General features: G+C 47.4%; 1 protein-coding gene across 3 annotated transcripts in view; it reads left to right on the forward strand.

The window, feature by feature from the left end:
* The window catches only part of LOC140410996 (uncharacterized), a 357,930-nt gene that overhangs the window by 225,957 nt on the left and 105,757 nt on the right, over positions 1-26,216 (forward strand). For all 3 annotated transcript variants that reach the window (XM_072499917.1, XM_072499918.1, XM_072499919.1), the window contains 3 exons: positions 17,609-21,023; positions 25,736-25,780; positions 25,865-25,983. In XM_072499917.1, coding sequence (XP_072356018.1) covers positions 17,609-21,023; positions 25,736-25,780; positions 25,865-25,983 — 3,579 coding nt within the window. The remainder of the gene's footprint in view (positions 1-17,608; positions 21,024-25,735; positions 25,781-25,864; positions 25,984-26,216) is intronic.

Below are 26,216 nucleotides of genomic sequence, written 5' to 3' on the forward strand. Positions count from 1 at the left end.
AATTAATTGTGATACACCTTGTCATATCCTGTGGGTGTGAACGATGCTGGATGAGAAAAGTATTTTAATTCTTTAAAGTAGATAAGGAAATAATCAGAACCTTAGTTTTACAGTCTATAAAAAAATGATTAAGGGAAAGCTCGCTGACATGAAATATTAAATAGATAAAAGGCTCTTTAAGTTTTTTAAAAATCCTGAAATCCAGGAAAGTAGGATTAGATGACATTAATGGCACGGTGGTGCAATGGTTACCACTGCTGCCTACGGCGCTGAGGACCCGGGTTCCACCCCAGTCCCGGGCCACTGTTTGTGTGGAGTTTGCACATTTTCCCAGTCTCTGCGTGGGTTTCACCCGCACAATCCAAAGATGTGCAGGTTAGGTGGATTGGCCACGTTAAATTTGTCCCTTAATTGGAAAAAAATTACTGGTTACTCTAAATTAAAAAAAGATTACATTAATGACAGTCCAAAACAGGATGGAAAAATAGCTGGGCTAAAAGGAATGACTAAGGGGTAAGATAGACAAGGCACTAGAGCAGGCATTGTCAAATTCGGGGGCGCGACTCCTGGGTGGGTCGCAGGCGGGTGTCGGGAGGGTCGCTTTTAATAATGCCGGCTGCGAGCGACCTTCAAAATGGCCAGGAACAGATAAAAAAAAGTTTGCCCGCACTGCGCATGCGTGTCCGATCATCAGTGCGCATAAGCAAAACTATGCGCATGCGCGCCGATGATCAGGCACGCTTGCGCATGCGGCTGCATTTTCTTTTATTTGGTCACAGCCTTATTTTTTTCAAGTGCGGGGAGCCGAAGGGATCAAAGGGACCATTGGGGCCAAAGGGACCCAAACCATTTCCTCCATTTTTGCCACCAACAAACGAGGAAAGAGAAAATGGTGGGTCGCACAGGTCAGCCGGCATGGGCCGCAAAGGTCAGCCGGCGTGAGTCAACGAAGGTCGGCCGGCATGGGTCGTGAATGTGACCAGGTTGGGTCCCGAAGGTCGACCGGTTGGTAAAAATGGGTCCCCGGAAAAAAAGTTTGAAAAACACTGCTCTAGAGGAAGAGAGTGACGAAGACTTGGCAGTCTTGGGTCTGTACTCATCAGAGATTAGCGAGAGAAACTCTGATTGGCAGAGTAGATGCTGAGAGATGTTTGCCCTCATAGGACAATTTAGAACTAGGAGCCACAATTTAAAAATACGGAATCTCCCGTTTAAGATGGAGATGAGGAGGAATTTATTTTCTCAGAGGGGCATGAAACTTTGCAATTTTCTACCCAGAGAGCTGTGGAGGTTCGGTCATTGAATACATTCAAGGCTGAGTTAGACAGATTTTTGATCTACAAAGATGTTTTGGTGGACAGGCAGGAAAGTGGAGTTAAGGCCACAATCAGGCTAGCTGCGATCTTACTGAATGGCGGAGCAGCTCAGTAGGCCAGAGATGAAAGGGACTGTCTTTGATATCAAGGCAGAATGTGGCATCACAGAGCCCGAGAAAATTGAAGTCGGTGGGAATCAGGAAGAAAGCTTTACATTGTTATGAGTCATACTTGGCACAAAGGAAGATGATAGTGGTTGTTGGAGACCAACCACCTCAGACCCGAAACATTGCTGCAGGAGTTCTTCGGGGTAGTGTCCTCGGCCCAAGTATCTGCAGCTATTTCATCAATGACCTTCCTTCCACAATAAGGGCAGAAGTGGTGATGTGCATCATCAGTGAACAATGTTCGGCATCTCCTCAGATACTAAAACTGCCTGTTCTCATATGCAGCAATACCTGGGCAACATTCAGGCTTGAACTGATGAGTGGCAGGTAAAATTTGCACCTCTCAAATGCCAGGCAATGGCCATCTCTAATAAGAGAGAATTGAATCACCTCCTCTTGACACCCTGGGGGTTAACATTGGCCAGAAATTGAATTGGACAGATATATAAATACTGTGGCCATAAAGAGCAAGTCAGAGACTGGGACTCCTGAGGCAAATAACTTTCCCCCTGACCTCCCCAAAGCCTGTCCACCACGTATAAGGCACAAGTCAGGACTGTGATTTAATATTCTTCACTTGCCTGGTTAAGTATTGCTCCAAAGACAGTCAAGAAGCTGGACACAGTCCAGGACAAAGCAGCCCACTTAATTAGCACCCCATCCACCAACTTAACCATTCACTCCCTCCACCACCAACCCTGGGGAAAAGCCTCTGACTATCCACTCTGTCTATGCATTAAGAGAATATGGCAGCTAGTGCTGTATAAAGTGGGTGTGGTTCTGCACTGATTCTTTTCACTGCTATCTCCGAGGATTCCTGTGTTGAGGGAGTTCTGCGTTGTGGATTGGAAATCGAGAGCCGTTTCAATGTATGCAGGAAGTGCGTAGTTTTGTGTGTGATCAGAGTCAGACACAGGTTCTGACTCTGATTGGAAACTTTGGGCCAATGTTTGGTCGAGAGTGATGAAAATTGTACTCTGTGGGCAGAATCTTACCAAAAAATGGCAGAGTGGGCAAAAAAATATCAGCAGGATTTCTCATGGAATTTTGAATCGCTTCGGAAAAAAAAGTGTGGGCGTAGTTAACAGCATTACTTTGGCGAGGCCGAGACTCTTTAGCGCCGGAAACCGGTTTCAAACCGATGCTCTGACCGGCGCTGCAGCCAAACGACCCCCAGGCCACAGCTCGGAGGTCTTGGGGATCTCCCTCCCGACAGTCATCACTGGCAGGACTGCCAGGGCATCCCTCCACCTCCCAAAACCATACTTACCTCTGCGCCCCTGGAGGGTTCCGTTCGACTGACTCACGCCTGGCCAGACTTGGTGTAAATGACATGATTATGCGCCGTCGCCGGGTCAAGATTCCGTGATGGGGTGAAAGTCGGGAGAGGGTGCCCGCTAATGATAGCGTTAATGTATTGAAATGAGGTTCTGGGGCTCCCATGGCTCTATCCTCACCACTCCATTGAAGGGGGGATGGAATTTCAAAACCCAATCACTTGGAAAGAATCAAGTCTTTGGATTCTTTCTGGATTTTGAGCCTGTGCCGCATTTCTCACGTACAAAGAGAGAGGGCTTAAAATCACCCCAAGTTTCAAACATAATTTTCAAAAGGCTTGTACAACTTGTTATTCTGAGCGTAGTCTTCGACTTGGTCATCCTGGCAATGCGAAGCAGGCACTGTTTTCTTTTGTTGCAGCCTCCTAACTCTGTATTTGAATTTTTAGAGAGCAGCTTATAATCATTATCAAGCTGTTTTCAATCCCAGGTACCTTTTTTTTAAAAATAATATTTTATTGAAAATTTTTGGTCAACCAACACAGTACATTGTGCATCCTTTACACAACATTATAACAATACAGATAATAATGACCTTTTTTATTTAAACAAGAACAAAAGAAAACAACAACAAATAAATAAATATTAAATAACAAAAAAAAAAAAACTAGCCCTAATTGGCAACTGCCTTGTCTCAGGCCACACCCTACCCCCCCCCCCCCCCCCCCCACCCCCCACACCCCAAGTCCTGGGCTGCTGCTGCTGCCTTCTTTGTTCTCCCCTATCTATCTTTCCGCAAGATATTCGACGAACGGTTGCCACCGCCTAGTAAACCCTTGAGCCGACCCCCTTAGGACGAACTTAATCCGCTCTAACTTTATGAACCCCGCCATATCATTTATCCAGGTCTCCACCCCCGGGGGCTTGGCTTCTTTCCACATTAGCAATATTCTGCGCCGGGCTACTAGGGACGCAAAGGCCAAAACATCGGCCTCTTTCGCCTCCTGCACTCCCGGCTCTTGTGCAACCCCAAATATAGCCAACCCCCAGCTTGGTTCGACCCGGACTCCTACTACTTTCGAAAGCACCTTTGTCACCCCCATCCAAAACCCCTGTAGTGCCGGGCATGACCAAAACATATGGGTATGATTCGCTGGGCTTCTCGAGCACCTCGCACACCTATCCTCCACCCCAAAAAATTTACTGAGCCGTGTTCCAGTCATATGTGCCCTGTGTAATACCTTAAACTGAATCAGGCTTAGCCTGGCGCACGAGGACGACGAGTTTACCCTGTTTAGGGCATCTGCCCACATCCCCTCCTCAATCTCCTCCCCTAGCTCTTCTTCCCATTTCCCTTTTAGTTCGTCCATCATGGTCTCCCCTTCGTCTCTCATTTCCCTATATATATCCGACACCTTACCGTCCCCCACCCATTTCTTTGAGATGACTCTGTCCTGCACCTCTTGTGTCGGGAGCTGCGGGAATTCCCTCACCTGCTGCCTCGCAAAAGCCCTCAATTGCATGTACCTGAATGCATTCCCTTGGGGCAACCCATATTTCTCGGTCAGCGCTCCCAGACTCGCAAACTTCCCATCCACAAATAGATCTTTCAATTGCGTTATACCTGCTCTTTGCCACATTCCATATCCCCCATCCATTCCCCCCGGGGCAAACCTATGGTTGTTTCTTATCGGGGACCCCCCCAGTGCTCCGGTCTTTCCCCTATGTCGTCTCCACTGTCCCCAAATCTTCAGTGTAGCTACCACCACCGGACTCGTGGTATAGTTCCTTGGTGAGAACGGCAATGGGGCTGTCACCATAGCCTGCAGGCTGGTCCCCCTACAGGACGCCCTCTCTAATCTCTTCCACGCCGCTCCTTCCTCCTCTCCCATCCACTTACTCACCATTGAAATATTAGCGGCCCAATAATACTCACTTAGGCTCGGTAGTGCCAGCCCCCCCCTATCCCTACTACGCTGTAAGAATCCCTTCCTCACTCTCGGAGTCTTCCCGGCCCAAACAAAACCCATAATACTCTTTTCTATCCTTTTGAAAAAAGCCTTCGTGATCACCACCGGGAGACACTGAAACACAAAAAGGAATCTCGGGAGGACCACCATCTTAACTGCCTGCACCCTCCCTGCCATTGACAATGCTACCATGTCCCATCTCTTGAAATCTTCCTCCATCTGTTACACCAACCGCGTCAAATTTAGCCTGTGCAATGTGCCCCAATTCTTAGCTATCTGGATCCCCAGGTAACGAAAGTCTCTTGTTACCTTCCTCAACGGTAGGTCTTCTATTTCTCTACTCTGCTCCCCTGGATGCACCACAAACAGCTCACTCTTTCCCATGTTCAATTTATACCCTGAAAAATCCCCAAACTCCCCAAGTATCCGCATTATTTCTGGCATCCCCTCCGCTGGATCCGCCACATATAGTAGCAGATCATCCGCATATAAAGATACCCGGTGTTCTTCTCCTCCCCTAAGTATTCCCCTCCATCCCTTGGAACCTCTCAGCGCTATCGCCAGGGGCTCAATCGCCAGTGCAAACAGTAATGGGGACAGAGGACATCCCTGCCTTGTCCCTCTATGGAGCCGAAAATATGCCGATCCCCGTCCATTCGTGACCACACTCGCCACTGGGGCCCTATACAACAGCTGCACCCATCTAACATACCCCTCTCCGAACCCAAATCTCCTCAACACCTCCCACAGATAATCCCACTCCACTCTATCAAATGCTTTCTCGGCATCCATCGCCACTACTATCTCCGTTTCACCCTCTGGTGGGGCCATCATCATTACCCCTAACAACCTCCGTATGTTCGTGTTCAGCTGTCTCCCCTTCACAAACCTTGTTTGGTCCTCATGAACCACCCCCGGGACACATTCCTCTATTCTCATTGCCATTACCTTGGCCAAGACCTTGGCATCTACATTGAGGAGGGAGATTGGTCTGTAGGACCCGCATTGTAGCGGATCCTTTTCCTTCTCTAAAAGAAGCGATATCGTTGCTTCTGACATAGTCGGGGGCAGTTGTCCCCTTTCCTTTGCCTCGTTGAAGGTCCTCGTCAGTAGCGGGGCGAGCAAGTCCAAATATTTTCTGTAAAATTCAACTGGGAATCCGTCCGGTCCCGGGGCCTTTCCCGTCTGCATGTTCCTAATTCCTTTCACCACTTCTTCTACCGTGATCTGTGCTCCCAATCCCATCCTTTCCTGCTCTTCCACCTTGGGAATTTCCAGCCGATCCAAAAACTCCATCATTCTCTCCCTCCCATCCGGGGGTTGAGCTTCATACAATTTTTTATAAAATGTCTTAAACACTTCATTCACTCTCTCCGCTCCCCGCTCCGTCTCTCCATCTTCGTCTCTCACCCCCCCTATTTCCCTCGCTGCTCCCCTTTTCCTCAATTGGTGTGCCAGCAATCTGCTCGCCTTCTCTCCATATTCATACTGTACACCCTGCGCCTTCCTCCATCGTGCCTCTGCAGTGCCTGTGGTCAGCAAGTCAAATTCCACATGCAGCCTTTGCCTTTCCCTATACAGTCCCTCCTCCGGTGCTTCCGCATACTGTCTGTCCACCCTCAAAAGTTCTTGCAACAACCGCTCCCGTTCCTTACTCTCCTGCTTCCCTTTATGTGTCCTTATTGATATCAGCTCCCCCCTAACCACCGCCTTCAACGCCTCCCAGACCACTCCCACCTGAACCTCCCCATTGTCATTGAGTTCCAAGTACTTTTCAATGCATCCCCTCACCCTTAAGCACACCCCCTCATCCGCCATTAGTCCCATGTCCATTCTCCAGGGTGGACGCCCTCTTGTTTCCTCCCCTATCTCCAAGTCTACCCAGTGTGGGGCATGATCCGAAATGGCTATAGCCGTATATTCCGTTCCCCTCACCCTCGGGATCAATGCCCTACCCAACACAAAAAAGTCTATGCGTGAATAGACTTTATGGACATAGGAGAAAAACGAGAACTCCTTACTCCTAGGTCTACTGAATCTCCACGGGTCCACCCCTCCCATCTGCTCCATAAAATCCTTAAGCACCTTGGCTGCTGCCGGCCTCCTACCAGTCCTGGACTTCGACCTATCCAGCCTTGGTTCCAACACCGTGTTAAAGTCTCCCCCCATTATCAGCTTTCCGGTCTCTAGGTCTGGGATGCGTCCTAGCATTCGCCTCATAAAATTGGCATCGTCCCAATTCGGGGCATACACGTTTACCAACACCACCATCTCTCCCTGTAATTTGCCACTCACCATCACGTATCTGCCCCCGTTATCCGCCACTATAGTCTTTGCCTCGAACATTACCCGCTTCCCCACTAATATAGCCACCCCCCTGTTTTTCGCATCCAGCCCCGAATGGAACACCTGCCCTACCCATCCTTTGCGCAACCTAACCTGATCTATCAGTTTCAGGTGCGTTTCCTGTAACATGACCACATCTGCTTTAAGTTTCTTAAGGTGTGCGAGTACTCGTGCCCTCTTTATCGGCCCGTTAAGCCCCCTCACGTTCCACGTGATCAGTCGAGTTGGGGGGCTTCCCACCCCCCCCCCCTTGCCGGTTAGCCATCATCTTTTTCCAGCTTCTCGCCCAGTTCCCACGCGGCTGTATTTCTCCCAGACGGTGCCCCCCCGCCCATCCTTTCCCGCACCCACTCCCCCCTTTCCCCAGCAGCAGCAACCCAGTAATTCCCCCCTCCCCCCCCCCCCCGCTAGACCCCCCGCTAGCGTAATTACTCCCCCCATGTTGCTCCCAGAAGTCAGCAAACTCTGGCTGACCTCGGCTTCCCCCCGTGATCACGGCTCGCCCCGTGCGGCGCCCCCTTCTTCCTGCTTCTCTATTCCCGCCATAATTATCATAGCGCGGGAACCAAGCCCGCGCCTCTCCCTCGGCCCCGCCTCCCATGGCCAACGCCCCATCTCCTCTCCCTCCCCACCTCCCCCCATCACCACCTGTGGGAGAAAGAAAAGTTACCATACCGCAGGATTAATCATACAATCCCTCTTCGCCCCCACCCCCCCACTCGTCCCACCACTTTGTCCAAACGTTCATTTTCGTAGTCCAATCATTCCAATTTTTCTTCTACAATAAAAGTCCACGCTTCATCCGCCGTCTCAAAGTAGTGGTGCCTCCCTTGATATGTGACCCACAGTCTTGCCGGTTGCAGCATTCCAAACTTTATCTTTTTTTTGTGAAGTACCGCTTTGGCCCGATTAAAGCTCGCCCTCCTTCTCGCCACCTCCGCACTCCAATCTTGATAGACGCGGATCACCGCGTTCTCCCATTTACTACACCGAATTTTCTTCGCCCATCTAAGGACCATTTCTCTATCCTTAAAACGGAGAAATCTCACCACTATGGCTCTGGGAGCTTCTCCTGCTCTCGGTCCTCGCACCATAACTCGGTATGCTCCCTCCACCTCCAACGGACCCGTCGGGGCCTCCACTCCCATTAACGAGTGCAGCATCGTGCTCACATATGCCCCGACGTCCGCCCCCTCCACACCTTCAGGAAGGCCAAGAATCCTCAAGTTGTTCCTCCTTGCGTTATTTTCCAGTGCCTCCAACCTCTCCACAGATCGTTTCTGGTGTGCCTCCTGTATCTCCGACTTCACCACCAGGCCCTGTATGTCGTTTTCATTCTCTGCTGCTTTCGCCTTCACGACCCGAAGCTCCTGCTCCTGGGTCTTTTGTTCCTCTTTCAGCCCTTCAATCGCCTGTAATATCGGGGCCAACAACTCTTTCTTCATTTCCTTTTTTATCTCCTCCACGCAGCGTTTCAAAAACTCTTGTTGTTCAGGGCCCCATATGAAACTGCCACCTTCCGACGCCATCTTGGTTTCTGCTTGCCTTCCTTGCCGTTGTTCCAAAGGATCCGCTGCAATCCGGCCACTTTCCTCTCCTTTTTCCATCCGTGTCCAGGGGGAACACCCTTCTGGTTTACCGCACGGTGTTTTCAGCCGTTAAAATTGCCGTTGGGGCTCCTATCAAGAGCCCAAAAGTCCGTTTCACAGGGAGCTGCCGAAACGTGCGACTCAGCTGGTCATCGCCGCACCCGGAAGTCCCCAGGTACCTTTTAACTTACACCGACACATTTTGGGCGCCGGGTGGGAGAATCGCCGGGGAGTCGCGCGAATCACGCCACGCCGCCCCAACCCCCCCGCACGCGATTCTCCCACCCCCCCCCGGAAACCAGCGGCGCACGATTCGCACCGGGCCGCTCGGAGAACCGGCGAGCAGCGATTCTCTGGCCGGATGGGCCGAGCGGCCGCTACGACACGAAAGATTCCCGCCGGCGCCGTCCACCCCTGGTCGCTGCCGGCGGGAACTCTGCGGGAACGCTGGGGGTCGGCCTGTGGGGGGTGGAGGGGGGCTATTTGCAAGTTGCGGTCCCACATGCCCAATGTCTCCATATCCATTTGCCATTATTTCATTGTATATATTTATTTTACAGGCCGGATTTACATTTTTCAAAACCGATTTTAAAAATGTTTTCCAATTAAGAGGCAATTTAGTGTGGCCAATCCACCTACCCCGCCCATCTTTGCGTTTCATTTGATTTGATTTATTGTCACATGTACCAAGGAACAGTGAAAAGTATTGTTCTGTGTACAGTGCAGACAGATCATTTCATACATGAAAAAACATATATATATACATACATACACATGTACAAAATACACAATTGTGGGGGTGAGACCCATGCAGACATGGGGAGAATGTGCAAACTCCACACAGACAGTGACCAGGGGCCAGGATCGAACCCGGGTCCTCAACGCCATGAGGCAGCAGTGCTAACCACTGCACCACCGCGCCGCACAGATAGAACAGAAATTGAGTGCTCTGCTTGCTTCTGCTCCCGCCATCTCAGCCCGTCCAATCAAGTGGCAGTTATCAAGTTAGTGGCCGTCCTGCAGGAAGGAAACCAATTTAAGAGGCAAAGAGGAGGGGGCTGGCTGTAGGCCAGGACATCATGCAGCAGAGGGGTAATACCCCAAGCAGGAAGTCAGTCATGACTACAAATGTAAAGGCTCCCCCCCCCCCCACCCTCGCTCTCTAAATGTCTCTCTATTTTTTGTTGAAGGTTCACAAAATCTCAAAAGTAAGTTTTAATGAAAAATGCAGCGCTGCCACCTTCACCAGCAGAATCTGCTACTGCATTCAGCCATTGTCCCAATGGCGGGCCTGTTTTTCTGCCCTTGCGCCACTTTGTCATAGCTGCTGTAAAACACACTCCCAAACCTTTTCACAGTCGAGGCCTGAAAAATGCGGCGGGTGACAAAAAATGTAGTGTGGGAGAATTGTAGAATCATAGACTCCCGACAGTGCAGAAGGAGGCCATTCGGCCCATCAAGTCTGCAGCGACCCTTTGAATGAGCACTCTACCAATTTACACTCCACTCTGCCCTATCCCTGTAACCCAGAACCTGCACATTAAGGAGCAATTTAGCATAGCCAATCCACCTGACCTGCACATCTTTGGACTGTGGGTGGAAACCGGAGCATCCGGAGGAAACCCACGCAGACACGGGGAGAAAGTGCAAACTCCTCACAGACAGGGGCCAGGATTGAACCGGGGTCCCTGCCGCTGTGAGGCAACAGTGCTAACCACTATGCCATCGTGTCGCCCCTAACTGTCGGTCAGTTGAGTTGTTAATAAGCCGAATAGCTTGTTCATTAGTAATTTCAAAATGGCGGGTGCGTTGCAGAACTCTGCACCCGCTTGCCTTCCCTAATTTAGGTATGTCATTGCACACTATTTTCTGTTCACATGGATTGATGGCCCATCCAATTTATGGATTTAAAACCCAGCCACATGTTTCCGATATCAGTTTGTGTGAAGTTATATTTGCATACAATGCAACACATGTATGCCTAGTAGGCCAACAAATAATGTGTGAAAGTGTGGGACTTTACCGGGAGGCAGCCATTTTACTGTTTGGTCTTGACTGAGTTAATGTTTATCAGTGGTTATTTTTCACTTTGTCGGGGCTGGTTTGCAGGGCCTTATTTGTAGGGGCTGGTTTAGCACAGGGCTAAATCGCTGGCTTTGAAAGCAGACCAAGGCAGGCCAGCAGCACGGTTCAATTTCTGTACCAGCCTCCCCGAACATGTGCCGGAATGTGGCGACTAGGGGCTTTTCACAGTAACTTCATTTGAAGCCTACTGGTGACAATAAACACTTTTCACTTTCATTTTCACTTTGGTAAATAAATTACATTAGTTGATCTCTTGGATGATCTCTCAAGATGAAGCAGCAGGTTTAGAGGTTGGCTATTTGGATTAGGGTAGGGTACAATAGTGACAACACTTAAAATGTATGTAAATGCTTTAAAAATAGTTTAGAACATAGAACATAGCACAGTACAGGCCCTTCGGCTCTCGATGTTGCGCCGACCTGTGAAACCACTCTAAAGCCCATCTACACTATTCCCTTATCGTCCATATGTCTATCCAATGACCATTTGAATGTCCATAGTGTTGGCGAGTCCACTACTGTTGCAGGCTGGGCATTCCACACCCGTACTACTCTCTGAGTAAAGAACCTACTTCTGACATCTGTCTTATATCTATCTCCCCTCAATTTAAAGCTATGTCTCCTCGCGCTGGACATCAGCATCCGAGAAAAAGGCTCTCACTGTCCACCCTATCCCATCCTCTGATCATCTTGTATGCCTCAATTAAGTCACCTCTTAACCTTCTTCTCTCTAACGAAAAGAGCCTCAAGTCCCTCAGCCTTTCCTCATAAGATCTTCCCTCCATACCCGACAACATTCTTGTAAATCTCCTCTGCACTCTTTCTAATGCTTCCACATCCTTCCTATAATCATAGAATTTACAGTGCAGAAGGAGGCCATTCAGCCCATCGAGTCTGCACCGGCTCTTGGAAAGAGCACCCTACCCAAGGTCAACCCCTCCACCCTATCCCCATAACCCAGTAACCCCACCCAACACTAAGGGCAATTTTGGACACTAAGGGCAATTTATCATGGCCAACCCACCTAACCACATCTTTGGACTGTGGGAGGAAAACGGAGCACCCAGAAGAAACCCACGCACACACGGGGAGGATGTCCAGACTCCGCACAGACAGTGACCCAAGCCGGAATCGAACCTGGGACCCTGGAGCTGTGAAGCAATTGTGCTATCCACAATGCTACCGTGCTGCCCCAATGCGGCGATCAGAATTGCACGCAGTACTCCAAATGAGGCCGCACCAGAGTTTTGTACAGCTGCAACATGACCTCATGGTTCCGAAACTCAATCCCTCGACCAATAAAAGCTAACACACCGTACGCCTTCTTAACAACCCTCGCAACCTGGGTGGCAACTTTCAGGGATCTATGTACATGGACATCGAGTTCTCTCTGCTCATCCACGCTGCCAAGAATCTTACCATTAGCCCAGTAATCTGTCTTCCTGTTATTCCTTCCAAAATGAATTACCTCACACTTTTCTGCATTAAACTCCATTTGCCACCTCCTAGCCCACCGCTGCAGCTTATCTATGTCCCTCTGTAACTTGTAACATCCTTCCGCACTGTCCACAACTCCATCGACTTTAGTGTCATCTGCAAATTTACTCACCCATCCTCCAGGTCATTTATAAAAATGACAAACAGCAGTGGCCCCAAAACTGATCCTTGTGATACACCACTAGTAACTGGACTCCAGTCTGAACATTTACAATCAGCCACCACCCTTTGTCTTCTTCTAGCTAGCCAATTTCTGATCCAAACTGCTAAATCACCCTGAATCCCATGCCTCCGTATTTTCTGCAGTAGCCTACCATGGGGAACCTTATCGAACGCTTTACTGAAATCCATACACACCACATCAACTGCTTTACCCTCATCCACCTGTTTGGTCACATTCTCAAAGAACTCAATAAGGTTTGTAAGGCACGACCTACCCTTCACAAAACCGTGTTGACTATCTCTAATCAAATTATTCCTTTCCAGATAATTATACATCCTATCTCTTATAAACCTTTCCAAGATATTGCCCACAAGAGAAGTAAGGCTCACTGGTCTATAGTTACCGGGGTTGTCTCTACTCCCCTTCTTGAACAAGGGGACAACATTTGCTATCCTCCAGTCTTCTGGCACTATTCCTGTGGACAAAGGTGACTTAAAGATCAAAGCCAAAGGCTCAGCAATCTCCTCCCTAGCTTCCCAGAGAATCCTAGGATAAATCCCATCCGGCCCAGGGGACTTGTCTATTTTCACACTTTCCAGAATTGCTAACACCTCCTCCTTATGAACCTCAAGTCCTTTGAGTCTAGTAGCCTGAATCTCATTCTCCTCGACAACATTGTCTTTTTCCTGTGTGAATACTGATGAAAAATATTCATTTAGCACCTCTCCTATCTCCTCGGACTCCAAGCACAACTTCCCACTACTGTCCTTGACTGGCCCTACTCTTACCCTAGTCATTTGTTTATTCCTGACATATCTATAGAAAGCTTTAGGGTTATCCTTGATCCTACCTGCCAAAGACTTCTCATGTCCCCTCCTGGCTCTTCTTAGCTCTCTTTAGGTCCATCCTAGCTAACTTGTAACTCTCGAGCACCCTAACTGAACCTTCATGTCACATCTTTACATAAGCCTCTTTCTTCCTCTTGACAAGTGTTTTGACTGTTTTAGTAAACCACGGTTCCCTTGCTCGACCACTTCCTCCCTGCCTGACAGGTACATACTTATCAAGAACACGCAGTAGCTGTTCCTTGAACAAGCTCCACATTTCCATTGTGCCCATCCCCTGCAGTTTTCCTCTCCATCCAGTGTATCCTAAGTCATGCCTCATCGCATCATAATTGCCTTTCCCCCAGATATAACTCTTGCCCTGCGGTATATACCTATCCCTTTCCGTCACTAAAGTAAACGTAATCGAATTGTGGTCACTATCACCAAAGTGCTCACCTACCTCCAAATCTAACACCTGTCCTGGTTCATTAACCAGTACCAAATCCAATATGGCCTCGCCTCTCGTTAGCCTATCTACATACTGTGTCAGGAAACCCTCATGCACACATTGGACAAAAATGGACCCATCTAAAGTACTCGAACTATAGCGTTTCCAGTCAATACTTGGAAAGTTAAAGCCCCCCATAACAACTACTCTGTTGCTTTCGCTCCTATCCAGAATCATCTTCGCAATCCCTTCTTCTACATCTCTGGAACTTTTCGGAGGCCAATAGAAAACCCCTAACAGGGTGACCTATCCTTTCCTGTTTCTAACCTCAGCCCATACTACCTCAGTAGACAAGTCCTCATCAAACGTCCTTTCTGCCACCATAATACTGTCCTTGACTAACAATGCCACCCCTCCCCCTCTTTTACCACCTTCCCTGAGCTTACTGAAATATCTAACCCCGGCACCTGCAACAACCATTCCTGCCCCTGCTCTATCCATGTCTCCGAAATGGCCACAACATTAAAGTCCCAGGTACCAATGCATGCCGCAGGTTCACCCACCTTATTCCGGATGCTCCTGGCATTGAAGAAGTCACACTTTAAACCACCTTCCTGCCTGCCGGTACACTCCTGCAACTTTGAAACCTTACTCATGACCTCACTACTCTCAACCTCCTGTATACTGGAGCTACAATTCAGGTTCCCAAGCCCCTGCTGAACTAGTTTAAACCCTCCCGAAGAGCATTAGCAAATTTCCCCCCCAGGATATTGGTACCCCTCTGGTCCAGGTGTAGACCATCCCGTTTGTAGAGGTCCCACCAACCCCAGAATGAGCCCCAATTATCCAGAAATCTGAAACCCTCCCTCCTGCACCATCCCTGTAGCCACGTGTTCAACTCCTCTCTCTCTCTATTCCTCGTCTCGCTATCACGTGGCACGGGTAACAATCCAGAGTTAATAACTCTGTTTGTCCTAGATCTAAGTTTCCACCCTAGCTCCCTAAATTCCTGCCTTACATCCCGATCCCTTTTCCTACCTATGTCGTTGGCACCTATGTGGGCCACGATTGGGGCTTCTCCCCCTCCTCCTTAAGGATCCCGAAAACACGATCCGAGACATCACGCACCCTGGCACCTGGGAGACAACACACCAACCGCAAGTCTGTCTCGTTCCCACAGAATCTCCTATCTATCCCCCTAACTATGGAGTCTCCAATGACTAATGCTCTACTCCTCTCCCCCCTTCCCTTCTGAGCAACAGGGACCGACTCTGTGCCACGGACCTGTACCCCATGGCTTACCCCTGGTAAGTCGTCCTCCTCAACAGTATCCAAAGCGGTATACATGTTACTAAGGGGAACGACCACAGGGGATCCCTGTATTGACTGCTTCCTCCCAGCCCCTCTCACCGTCACCCATCTATCTTTATTCTTCGGAGTAACTACATCCTTGAAGCTTCTTGAAGACCTGGCCTTCCCCCGGTAGGTCATTCCCCCCCCCCCCCCCCCCCCCCCCCCCCCAAACGGTATACTTGTTTTGAAGGGGAACGGCCACGAGGGATCCCTGCACTGTCTGCCTGTTTGTTTTCTTTCCCCTGACTGTAACCCAGCTACTCTTGTCCTGTACCTTGGGTGTGGTTACCTCCCTATAACTCTTGTCTATTACCCCCTCTGCCTCCCGGATGATCCGAAGTTCATCCAGCTCCAGTTCCCTAACGCGGTTTCTGAGGAGCTGGAGATGGGTGTACTACCCACAGATGAAATCAACAGGGACACTAACGGCGTCCCTCACCTCAAACATTCTGCAGGAGGAACATTGCACTGCCTTCCCTGCCATCCCCTCTAGATAAAAAAAGAAAAAGAAAGAAAGAGCTTACCTGTTATTCACTCCCCTTCTCAGCAAGCTATCACTCAGCAACCACTGCGCCCCGCACGATAACACCTGAGGGAAAAGAAAAGAAAAACTACTTACCAGTCACCAGCCAATCCCTTACCTGCAGGCTGTGACATCACAGTTCTACTTCTTCCTATTTCTACCTGCCCTCGAGCCTTCCTCTTGACCTTTACAGCGGTTGGTTTTTTTTGGTTAGTGGAGGGGGTAGGGAGGGAAACACTGAAGAAGTGTTTCAGGTTTAACTGTCATTTGACAACAGCTCCTCCACAAACCACCTTCAAGTTAGGGTGAGCACACGGATCTATGCAAATTTTTGCCGCAACAGCCAATCAGCAGCTCCGCTCTACTGCCTTCTGCTGGATGCTTGTCTTCACTTTTAGAGGATGGGGTAGGGAGGGAAACACTGAAGAAGTGTTTTGGGTTTAACTGTCACTTGACAACAGCTCCTCCACAAACCACCTTCAAGTTAGGGTGAGCACACGGATGTATGCAAATTTCCCCCGCAACAGACAATCGGCAGCTCTGCTCTACTGCGCTCTGCTGGATGTTTGTCTTCACTTGAACAGCCATGGTCTCTTGCTCAGGCACACCTTCAAGTTAGGGTGAGCACACGGACGTATGCAAATTATCCCCACAACAGCCAATCAGCAACTCCGCTCTACTGCCCTCTGCTGGATGCTTGTCTTCACTTTTAGAGGAGGGGGTAGGGAGGGAAACACTGAAGAAGTGTTTCGGGTTTAACTGTCACTTGACAACAGCTCCTCTACAAACCACGTTCAAGTTAGGGTGAGCACACGGACCTATGCAAACTTTCCCCGTAACAGCCAATCAGCTGCTCCGCTCTACTGCCCTCTGCTGGATGTGACCTTGTGATGTGAAAGATGCTTTTTGAATGTAGCAGTTTAATAAATAAGCAGGTGTTTTCTTATTGGTCGTTGAGGGGAAAGGAAACTGCCTAAGTGAAGCGAGGACTTTTTGGTCCAAGTCTCCTTTTATTTACAAGAAGGAAATTAATTTCCCTGTAATTTAAAAAAAATACATTGGCCGCAATTCACCAGAAAAATGTCTATGTCCGGTTTCAGGGACAGCTGCAGTGCTGAGAAACAACTCACTATTCAATGGCACTTTGTGGTTTGAAGGCTGCCCTGATCTCTGCAGCCCCTCCCTGACCTTTCAGGCTTCTCCCCCCCCCCCCCCCCCCTCTCAGTTTTCAATCCCCCCTCACCCCCTCAACCTTGGGGAGGCCCCTGGGAAATCACCCTCACCGTCCCTCTAGCTGGGAAGGCTCCCTGGGGCCCGATCTCTGGCAGTGCTGACCTGGCAGCCTGGCATCCTGGCAGTGCCCCGGTAGCCTGGCAGTGACAGCGCGGCACTGCCAGAGTGTCAGGCCGATAGTCTCAAGGTGCTCGGGTGCTAGAGAGTGAGCCAGGGTGCCACTCTTTCTGTCCCCGAGCACCTGGGGGTCTCCAATGGCCTTGAGACCCCCCAGGTGCTGTTATGCCTGGTCCACATTTGTGTGGCTCTGGACTGAACAGCTCATTTAAATATGCTGATCCAGATCGCGGCGTCTCGCGCGATTCCATTGAATTGCACAAGACGTTTCTAGCGACGCAAATCCCGCCTGCGAAATTCATTGTCCTCGTCCCTACACCAAGGGGGCGTGATGAGGTCACTGAATCGCGCGCTTAATATTTTCCAGCCTCTTCTGGGGTTTGGGGAGATATAAGATGATTCCTTTCCTGTTGGTAAAGGTGACACTCCAAGATGTTTCCCACTATTGACATAAAACACAGCGTCGTGATGAGGGAGATCTTACTTTACAAAAAAAATCAAACAACAATGAGACTAATTTACTTTTTAAAAGGAGAAAAAGTACTACACCATAGGTTTCCTTTCTCTTTACGTACAAGGGAAATACCTCACTGCCAGATTCAGAGTATGATGTATCTGTACAGGTTTATGGCTAGAATGAGGAGCAAACTTATTTTACCTTTCCTTGTGTCACTTCAGTTTTTTGTTTATTCTTACAGTCCATCAGCTGGAAAGGAAGATGGACCTGGTGCTTTGATCACTTCAAATCAACGTGCAATCTGCACTGATACTAGAACTGAGGAGGAAGAGACCATTAGAATTACTCTGCCTCGAAAAAAGAAAGCCACAAGTCACCACAAAGTTGACTTCTATGCCACCAAGGACCTGCCATTAGCCTCGACCAAGAATAAAATGTACATAGGTAGCCTAAAGATTCAAATACACAACAAATCTGCTAAACAAGCAAAGTCTCCTGCAACTGAAATTGGCCAAGAGCTGTCGAGCACTCCCATGCATGCTAAAGCATCTGGAGGTGTAAATGAAGATGTGAGCCATAACACAGGTGAAATTTTAAAAGCAATCTGTGTGGACTTTGCTGAGACAAAGCACATTTCTGCAGAAGAACACAAAAACAAAGAAATGAACAGCACAAGTGCCCCTGTTGAAAATACACCTTTAAAAACATTTTTGGGTGCTCAGACTGGTAGACCAGAAGAAAATAGCTCACTTGGTATTGTTTCTTCAGTATTACATACAAAGGCTGATGTAAAAAATCAATCATTTCCTATAAATATGCGTGTGTCTGGAATAAATTCATCTGAAATTGATGTCCCCACAAAGAATGTTAAAGTGTACAAGGCTGACATAGTTGCAACCACCAGTGACCTTGACCTGCCTGTACCATTGGCTGGAGTAGGATTGCAAAATCGAGAAATGAAAGAAAATACCTCATTACCTCTAAATGTACTGATTTTTGAAACTGCAGAATCTGAAATTGAGAAAGGTGCCCCCACCAAGGATGTTAATGAGCAAAAAGCTGTGCAAGATGATGCAAAAGGTGAGATTCCCCAGCTTGTTCAGCAAAATACACCCAATGTGGAACATCAAGACATTAAGGACACAACATTACCTCAGAAAGTTCAAGCATCTGAAACTGAAGTGTCTGATGTTAAAGACACAAATGTGAACCACGCTGGTAACCAAAAAGATAGACACAGTGCTGCAGTAGTTAAAATTGCACAACAAAGTCCACCAAAACCGCAACCTAGAGTCATCAAGGATGTAGGTTCACCTGAAAGCACAGAAATGTCTGAAACAATGCCTGAAATTAAGGGAGAAGTGCCTGCAAAGAGTGATAGTAAGAGGCCACCTGACTTGGGTGCAGGAAAAGCTGAGCTTGCTCAGGAAAGTTCACCAGTGTTGCAAATTAATGATTCCAAAGCACAGAGTACTTTTCCTCAGCCCATACAGTCGCTTAAAAGCACTGTGTCTGAAATGAAAAAAGACACAAATGCAAACTTTATTAGTGAACAGCAGGAATGCCTGGGTGTGATAATGGCTGAAGGTACCTTACCTGTACAATTAAGTTCATCAAAGACACAACAAAGAGAAACTAAGGTCAAGGACACATCACCGCAAGGTATAGATATGTCTGTAACAGAGAAAGAAGCATTTACAATTTGTTCTAATGTGGAAAAATCAGGCACAGATACATTAACAAGTGATGTTGTCCTGCCTTTTCAAAAGAGCACAATAGATTCAGCATGTAAGGAAAAAGAAATACAGAACACTCCATCTTTGTCTGTGAAAGCCTCTAAAATCACAATGCATGAAATTAAAACAGACACCACGACAGATGTTGTTAGTGACACCGAGTTGCGTCCAAATGAAGCAACAGTGGAGTTTGCACTGCCTTTAAAGCTAAACACAACCATGCTACAAAATAATAACTCCGAAATAAAAGCAACAATATTACTTGGGGCTGAAATGAATAACAAAACATCTGCAAACAGTTCTAATGAGTTGAATACTTTAACCAGTGATGACATCATCCCACCTATGCAAAAAGAGGTGGTTAACTTGCAATACAGAGAAGTCGACGTAAATGACATACCAGTTTGTGCAGTGACATCTATCACAGTGTCTAAAATTAGGAACGGTGTCACTGAAAATGGGGCTGGTGACACAGTGACTGGCTCCACTGCAGCAAGAGGAGAGCTTGCTCTGCCTGCAGAGCAAAATGTATCTACATTGGAAAATAGAGGCTTCGAAATAATAGAGGCAGCCTTGCCTCAGAGCCTAGAAACATCTAGGAGTACTGGGTCCAAAATAAACAAAGGTTTTTCCACAACTGCAGCCTTTGAGCAAAAGGCTGGTTCAGAGAATGCAATGAACAACTTTGGTCAACCTGTATTGTCAAGCACACCTAAAATGCTGCACAATGAGTCCAAACTGAAGAGAGCAGTAGCAGCCTCAAGTGTAGAGACACCTGCCGGAAATCTTCCCAGAACAGAAGATTCCCAAACAGCAGGTTCTACTGCAAAAGAATCAGAACTGGGTGCAGCAACAAATCAATTTTCTCTGCCAGTTCAGAATATAAAAGAATCGCAACTAAGGGAATCTATAGTCAAAGAGGCTTCTGTGGTTGATGATTCCTGGACAACTAAAGCAATTGTTGACCCAAATGTAGACCTGGATTCACTAACGAATGTCTTTGTATCATTTGTGCCACAAACGGCCTCAAAATCCGAGGCAAATGGACTGAATGTTTCATTCAACGAAGGAAGTAGCTTAGACAGCTCTTCAGATATGGAAAGCTTCACAGAAACAATTCGTAAATATGGGAATCCCATTAATCGTCCCCAAAAGAAGCAGCGAGTTCCCAAAGTGCCTTTTGTGCCACCGTTTGCCATGCCACCAATTCAGGAAGACCGAACATCACCAAGAAAGGAGAAAACATTTGATCCAAGTTCTTTCAGATGTGGTTTAATGAAAAACCGGTATACAAACAAAGCACCTTTATCTCTCCTCAAAATGCAACAAACTGAAACAAAGTCTAAAGTAGTCAAACGTGTGTCTGCAGAGCAGAGCTTGCTTTTTAAATCTCTGACAAATAAAAGTTCACGTTTGCGTGTTTCAAAACAGAAGAATGCAGAAAACGATCCTGCTTCTGCATCGGATAGTAAAAGATCACGTTTGGAGGTTGATGAAACACTTGCCCAAACATCCAAACCATCAACTGAACCTCTGATAGAACCTGCTGATCTCACACCATCATTACTGAGAAATGATGTTGTTGAAGAATTTAAATTTGATTTGTCAAATCTAACCTTTCCAGAGACCCAGTTGCCAAGATTTATGGAAAATAATTTGGAAGTTAATACCTCTGAGATGGAAGATAAATCTGATAACTCAGAAAAGCAATCAGAAAATGGAGTAACCATCCCTGACTTGAAAACAAATCTCTCGGAAATTAATACAGATTTTAGGGGTATTACAAACACTTGTGCACTTGACAGTATACCAACTTTCCTGGGATCAGGCACTGCAGATGGCAATCAAAATCCCTTAAGTTTATTTAATGCTGATTTGTTCACTCCCAATTCCGTATTGCCCAATCTACCAGAAGTTGGGGTAAGTTCATTTTAATTATTACTTCGGACTACAATTTAAAGTAATTTACCATGAAACACTTTGGTGCTACAGAATCCCTACAGTGTAGAGCGAGGCCATTTGACCCATCAAGTCTGCACCGACCCACCGAACGTACACCCTACTTAGGTCCGTTCCACCGCCCTATCCCCATAACACCGTAATCCCAGTTAACCTGCATGTTTTGGGCACTAAGGAACAATTTAGCATGTGCAGGTTAGGCCATTTCACCTAATCTGCACATCTTTGGATTGTGGGAGGAAACCGGAGCAGCCGGAAGAAACCCACACAGACACTGGGAGGACTCTAGATTCAGCATTATGATCCTTGAAAAATAAATCAAGTTAGTTGACAAATAGTTGTCTTGTTTCCTAGTCAATGGTATTATTTATCTTTTAGTGTAAATTATAAAGTACCTCAACAACTACCATGCCAGAGTAATTTTCAAAATATATAAACGATTGCAAAATAGAATGGAAACGATGCAAAAGTAATATTTCAAGATTCTTGCTCCAATCAAAGAATTCATTTGAGTCTGGTATCTGTACAGCGGTGTAAAACAGAAAGGGAAAGGGCAGATTAGGTGCTGAGATTTGTATATTAATTTACCACATCAGTTAAAATGCCCATCTCTATAGTCTGCTTCAAACGTTTCAATATACTCAGTTTTAAAGCCTCCATTGACATAGCTGTGCAATAGAATTACTTTTTGAATGTTTAGCTGAGCTACAAACTCACTAATGAATTCAGCTCACAATGGGGCTGTTTTAAAAAAATAATAATTTAGAGTACACAATTCATTTTTTCCAATTAAGGGGCAATTTAACATGGCCAATCCACCTATCCTGCACATCTTTGGGTTGTGGGGGCGAAACACGTGCAAACACGGGGAGAATGTACAAACTCCACACGGACCGTGACCCAGTGCTGGGATTGAACCTGGGACCTCGGTGCCATGAGGCAGCAGTGGTATCCACTGCGCCACCGTGCTGCCCAATGGGGCTGTTGACATCAAGGCAGCATATGACCGAGTGTGGCATCAAGGAACCCTAGCTTCCTTCAAAGTTTATGATCAAACTGGAGTCAATGGGAACCAGGAGGAAGCTCTCTGCTTGTTGGAGTCATACCTGGCAGAAAGTAAGATGGTTGTGGTGGTTGGAGGTCAAGCCTAACAGCGCTAGGACCTCACTGCAGGGGTTCCTCAGGGTAGTGTTCTAGGTCCAACCATCTTCAGCTGCTTCATCAATGACCTGCCTTCCATCATAAGGTTAGAAGTGTGAATGTTCGCAGATGACAGCAAAATGGTCAGCAGCATTCACAACTCCTCAGATAATGAAGCAATCCATGTCAAATGCAGCAAGACCTGGGCAATATCCAGGCTTGGGCTGACAAGCGGCAAGTTACTTTGCGCCATACAAGTGCCAGGCAATGACCAGCTCCTCCAAGAGAGGATCTAACCATCGCTCCTTCACATTCAATGGCATTACCATCACTGAACCCCACAATCAATATCCTGGGGATTACCATTGCTCATAAACTGAACTGGACTAACCATATTAATACTGCAGCTCCAAGAGTAATTCAAGGCTAGGAATCGTACAGCGAGTTACTCACCTCCTGACCCTCCAAAGCCTGTCCATCATCTACAAGGCACAAACAAGTCAAGATTATAATGGAATACTCTCCACTTACCTAGATGGGTGCAGCTCCAGCAACACTTAATAAGCTCAACACCATCCAGGACAAAGCAGCTCACTTTTTTCAGAAAATATTTTATTGAGGCATTTATAATTTTAACAATTTTAAACATCAAATTTCAACAAGAACAAAACAATATAACCAATAATCCCCCCAGTAACAAACCCCAGCCAACATGGATTACACAGACAGCGCCTCCTTCTCCAGCCCCCCTTCCGTTGGTTCTCCAGCCCTTACATGTCCTCCCGTGCCTCCCCTTCCCCCCACTCCCGCTGTTGACAACTTACTTTTTCTCAAAGAATTCGATGAACGGCTGCCAACCCCGAGCAAACCGCTGCAACAATCCCCTCAAAACAAATTTAATTTTCTCGAGTCTGAGAAACCCTGCCATGTCGCTAACCAAACCCCGACTTCAGGGGCTCCGAGTCCCTCCATCCTATTAGGATGCGTCTCCGGGCCACCAGGGAGGCAAAGGCAAGGACATTGGCCTCTCTCACCCCCTGGGCTCCCGTGTCTTCCGACACACCAAAGATCGCCACCTCTGGACTCGGCACCACCCTCAGTTTTAATACCTTTCACATGACATCAGCAAACCCCTGCCAGAAGTCCCTCAACCTCGGACATGCCCAAAACAGATGGACATGCTTCACAGGCACAGCGCCCACACCTATCCTCCACCCTCTCAAAGAACCTGCTCATCCGGGCCACAGTCACGTGTGCCCCGTGGACCACCTTAAATTGTATCAGGCTGAACCTAGCGCACAACGAGGATGCATTGACTCGCCTCGGGGCCTCCTCCCATAATTCAGCCTCCAACTCCCCACCCAGCTCTTCTTCCCATTTTCGCTTCACCATCCCTATCGGGGCTCCCTCCTATTCCATCAGTTCCTCATAGATCTCTGAAACTTTCCCCTCTCTTACACGTGTTCTCGATACCACCTTATCCTGTAGACCCTGGTGCGGCAAGTGCGGGAAGGTCGAAATCTGCCTCCGCACACAATCCCTTACTTGTAGACACCGGAACCCATTCCCACCTGGCAACTGAAACTCCTCAAAAGCAGCCCACTTGATTGCTACCCCTTCCACAAACATTCAATCCCTCAACCACTGATGAACAGTGGCAGCTGTTTTGTATCATCTACAAGATGCACTGAAGGAACTTGCCAAGGTTCCTTCGGCAGCGCCTTCCATACCCACGATCACTACCATCGAGAAAGGACAAGAACACCAGATACCTGGGAACCCCACCACCTCGAGGTTCCCCTCCAAGTCACTCACCACCCTGACTTGGAAATATATCGCCGTTCCTTCACTGTCGCTGGTTCAAAATTCTGGAACTCCCATTCTAACAGCACTGAGGGTGTGTCTACACCTGAAGGAATGGAGCGGTTCAAGAAGGCAACTCACCAAAACCTTCTGACGGGCAACTAGGATGGGTAATAATTATTGGCCTAACCAGCAACGCCCACATCCCATAAATTAATTTTTAAAAACACAACTGTGAAAGGGATTTTCAGCTTTGTTTGAATTGACAAGTCTATAAGCCATCTTTCTTTGAAATGGGGTTTTAATGTCCGTTTATTTGGACAAGATTAAGAAGGGTTAAGAAGATTAAAGACTTTTTCAACTGGGAAGTGAATCACAAATTTGGATACCCTTAGCCATTTTAAAATCTGACAAGGAGCCTTATTATTTGAAAAATGGCTACAATACCTACCTACATTTCCTCAGAGACTGCACATTGAAGTGACACATTATATATGATGTATTTTGGAATGTTTAGGTATTATTTAAGTACCCGATTTGTAAATTATCACACAATGGCCAGGATTTTGTTGGATCAAAAAGGTGCTTGCACACCTGTAGGAGTCCTATTGGAATCAAATGGCCTTGAGGCACTTAATTGACCGATGTTGAGCCTGTCCTCTGTTTGAGATCCTCAGCAGTAGAAGCCTGCCTGCTGACAACTGAGGCCGGCAGCTTGTCATTGCCACCAGAGCCACCGCGAACGGTGGTTGTTGGTCGGTTCTGCATCAACCCAAAACCAAGAGCCCGAGGAAGGACCCAAGGCCATAGGTGAATGAAGGCAGGATGTGGGTCACAGGAGAGGACAAGAGTAAAGGTGGCTTTCAGTGGCACCTCTTGCCTCATGCCAAGTCGCTTGATTGGGCATAGAGTGCCTGATAGTGCGGGAACATTCTTGGGAGGCCACTGGCAAACTGAACAGAGTTTGAAGGCCGGGGGAGATCCATTAGGTCTCCACTAATTGCAGTGAGCTCATAGATATTAGGTGTTAGTTGGATCATTCATTAGCCTAATTGACATTCCCCAACCAGTGGCCGGGAATCGTAATTATCCCCTCCGCCAAGAGACTGACATGGTGCCTTTCTGAGAATTGTGGGCCTGGCTTCTGTGATTCCTGCCAAGATCGACTGCATACAATCTGCCTCGGGCAGCACGGTAGCATCGTGGTTAGCGCAATTGATTCACAGATCCAGGATCCCAAGTTCGATTCCCGGCTGGGTCACTGTCTGTGTGGAGTCTGCACGTTCTCCCCGTGTGTGCGTGGGTTTCCTCCGGGTGCTCCGGTTTCCTCCCGCAGTCCAAAGATGTGCGGGTTAGGTGGATTGGCTATGCTAAATTGCCCTTAGTGTCCAAAATTGCCCTTAGTGTCCAAAAATAGCCCTTAGTGTTGGGTGGGGTTACTGGGTTATGGGGATAGGGTGGTGTGGGCTTGGGTAGGGTGCTCTTTCCAAGAGCCGGTGCAGACTCGATGGGCCGAATGGCCTCCTTCTGCACTGTAAATTCTATGAAATCTAGCTCATAGATTTCACAATTTATTACCATTAGTTGTACACTTAAAATAGGAAAATTCAGGAACTGACTTGGGGGAAATAATTCTCATGTCCAGGTAATGTGGGTGAAACATTGCAGAAGATAACTGGTTGTTAGAATGTATAGAATAAAAACTAACCAGATTATGATTCCATTGATAGGTACCTGGAACAAGAGAATTAACATTAAATTCTAGACCTGGAAAGGTAAGGATCATGTGCCAATATTCAATGAAGCCATTTGTTAATGAATACAAAGGAGGGTTTTTTTAAATACAGTCTATTTTTCAGATTGTGATTTACAATCAGTGCAATCTTTGTGGAGAAGCTATTGAAGTCTTCCATGATGTTAAGGATGCTACACCTTGGAAGCTGGGCCGTGACATTTCCATCAGGGTGGTGAGAGGCTGGTAAGATAGTCAGTTGCTTTTCACTGTGGCATTTTACTATGTTAAAGCTATCATGTAATACAAGTTTTCGTTGATGCCCATTGTTCTGAGACGCAAACTAATGTTCATGTTCGTATCATATTAAATTCCATTGTAGTACCGTTCCCTTTGACCTTGTGATAATGCAATTATTGAAGAATGTGTAAATTATTGCTAAATAATTGACATGTTCATGCTAAATACTGTGGGGAAAT

Source organism: Scyliorhinus torazame, chromosome 4, assembly GCF_047496885.1.
Source record: "Scyliorhinus torazame isolate Kashiwa2021f chromosome 4, sScyTor2.1, whole genome shotgun sequence".
NCBI lineage: Eukaryota > Metazoa > Chordata > Chondrichthyes > Carcharhiniformes > Scyliorhinidae > Scyliorhinus > Scyliorhinus torazame.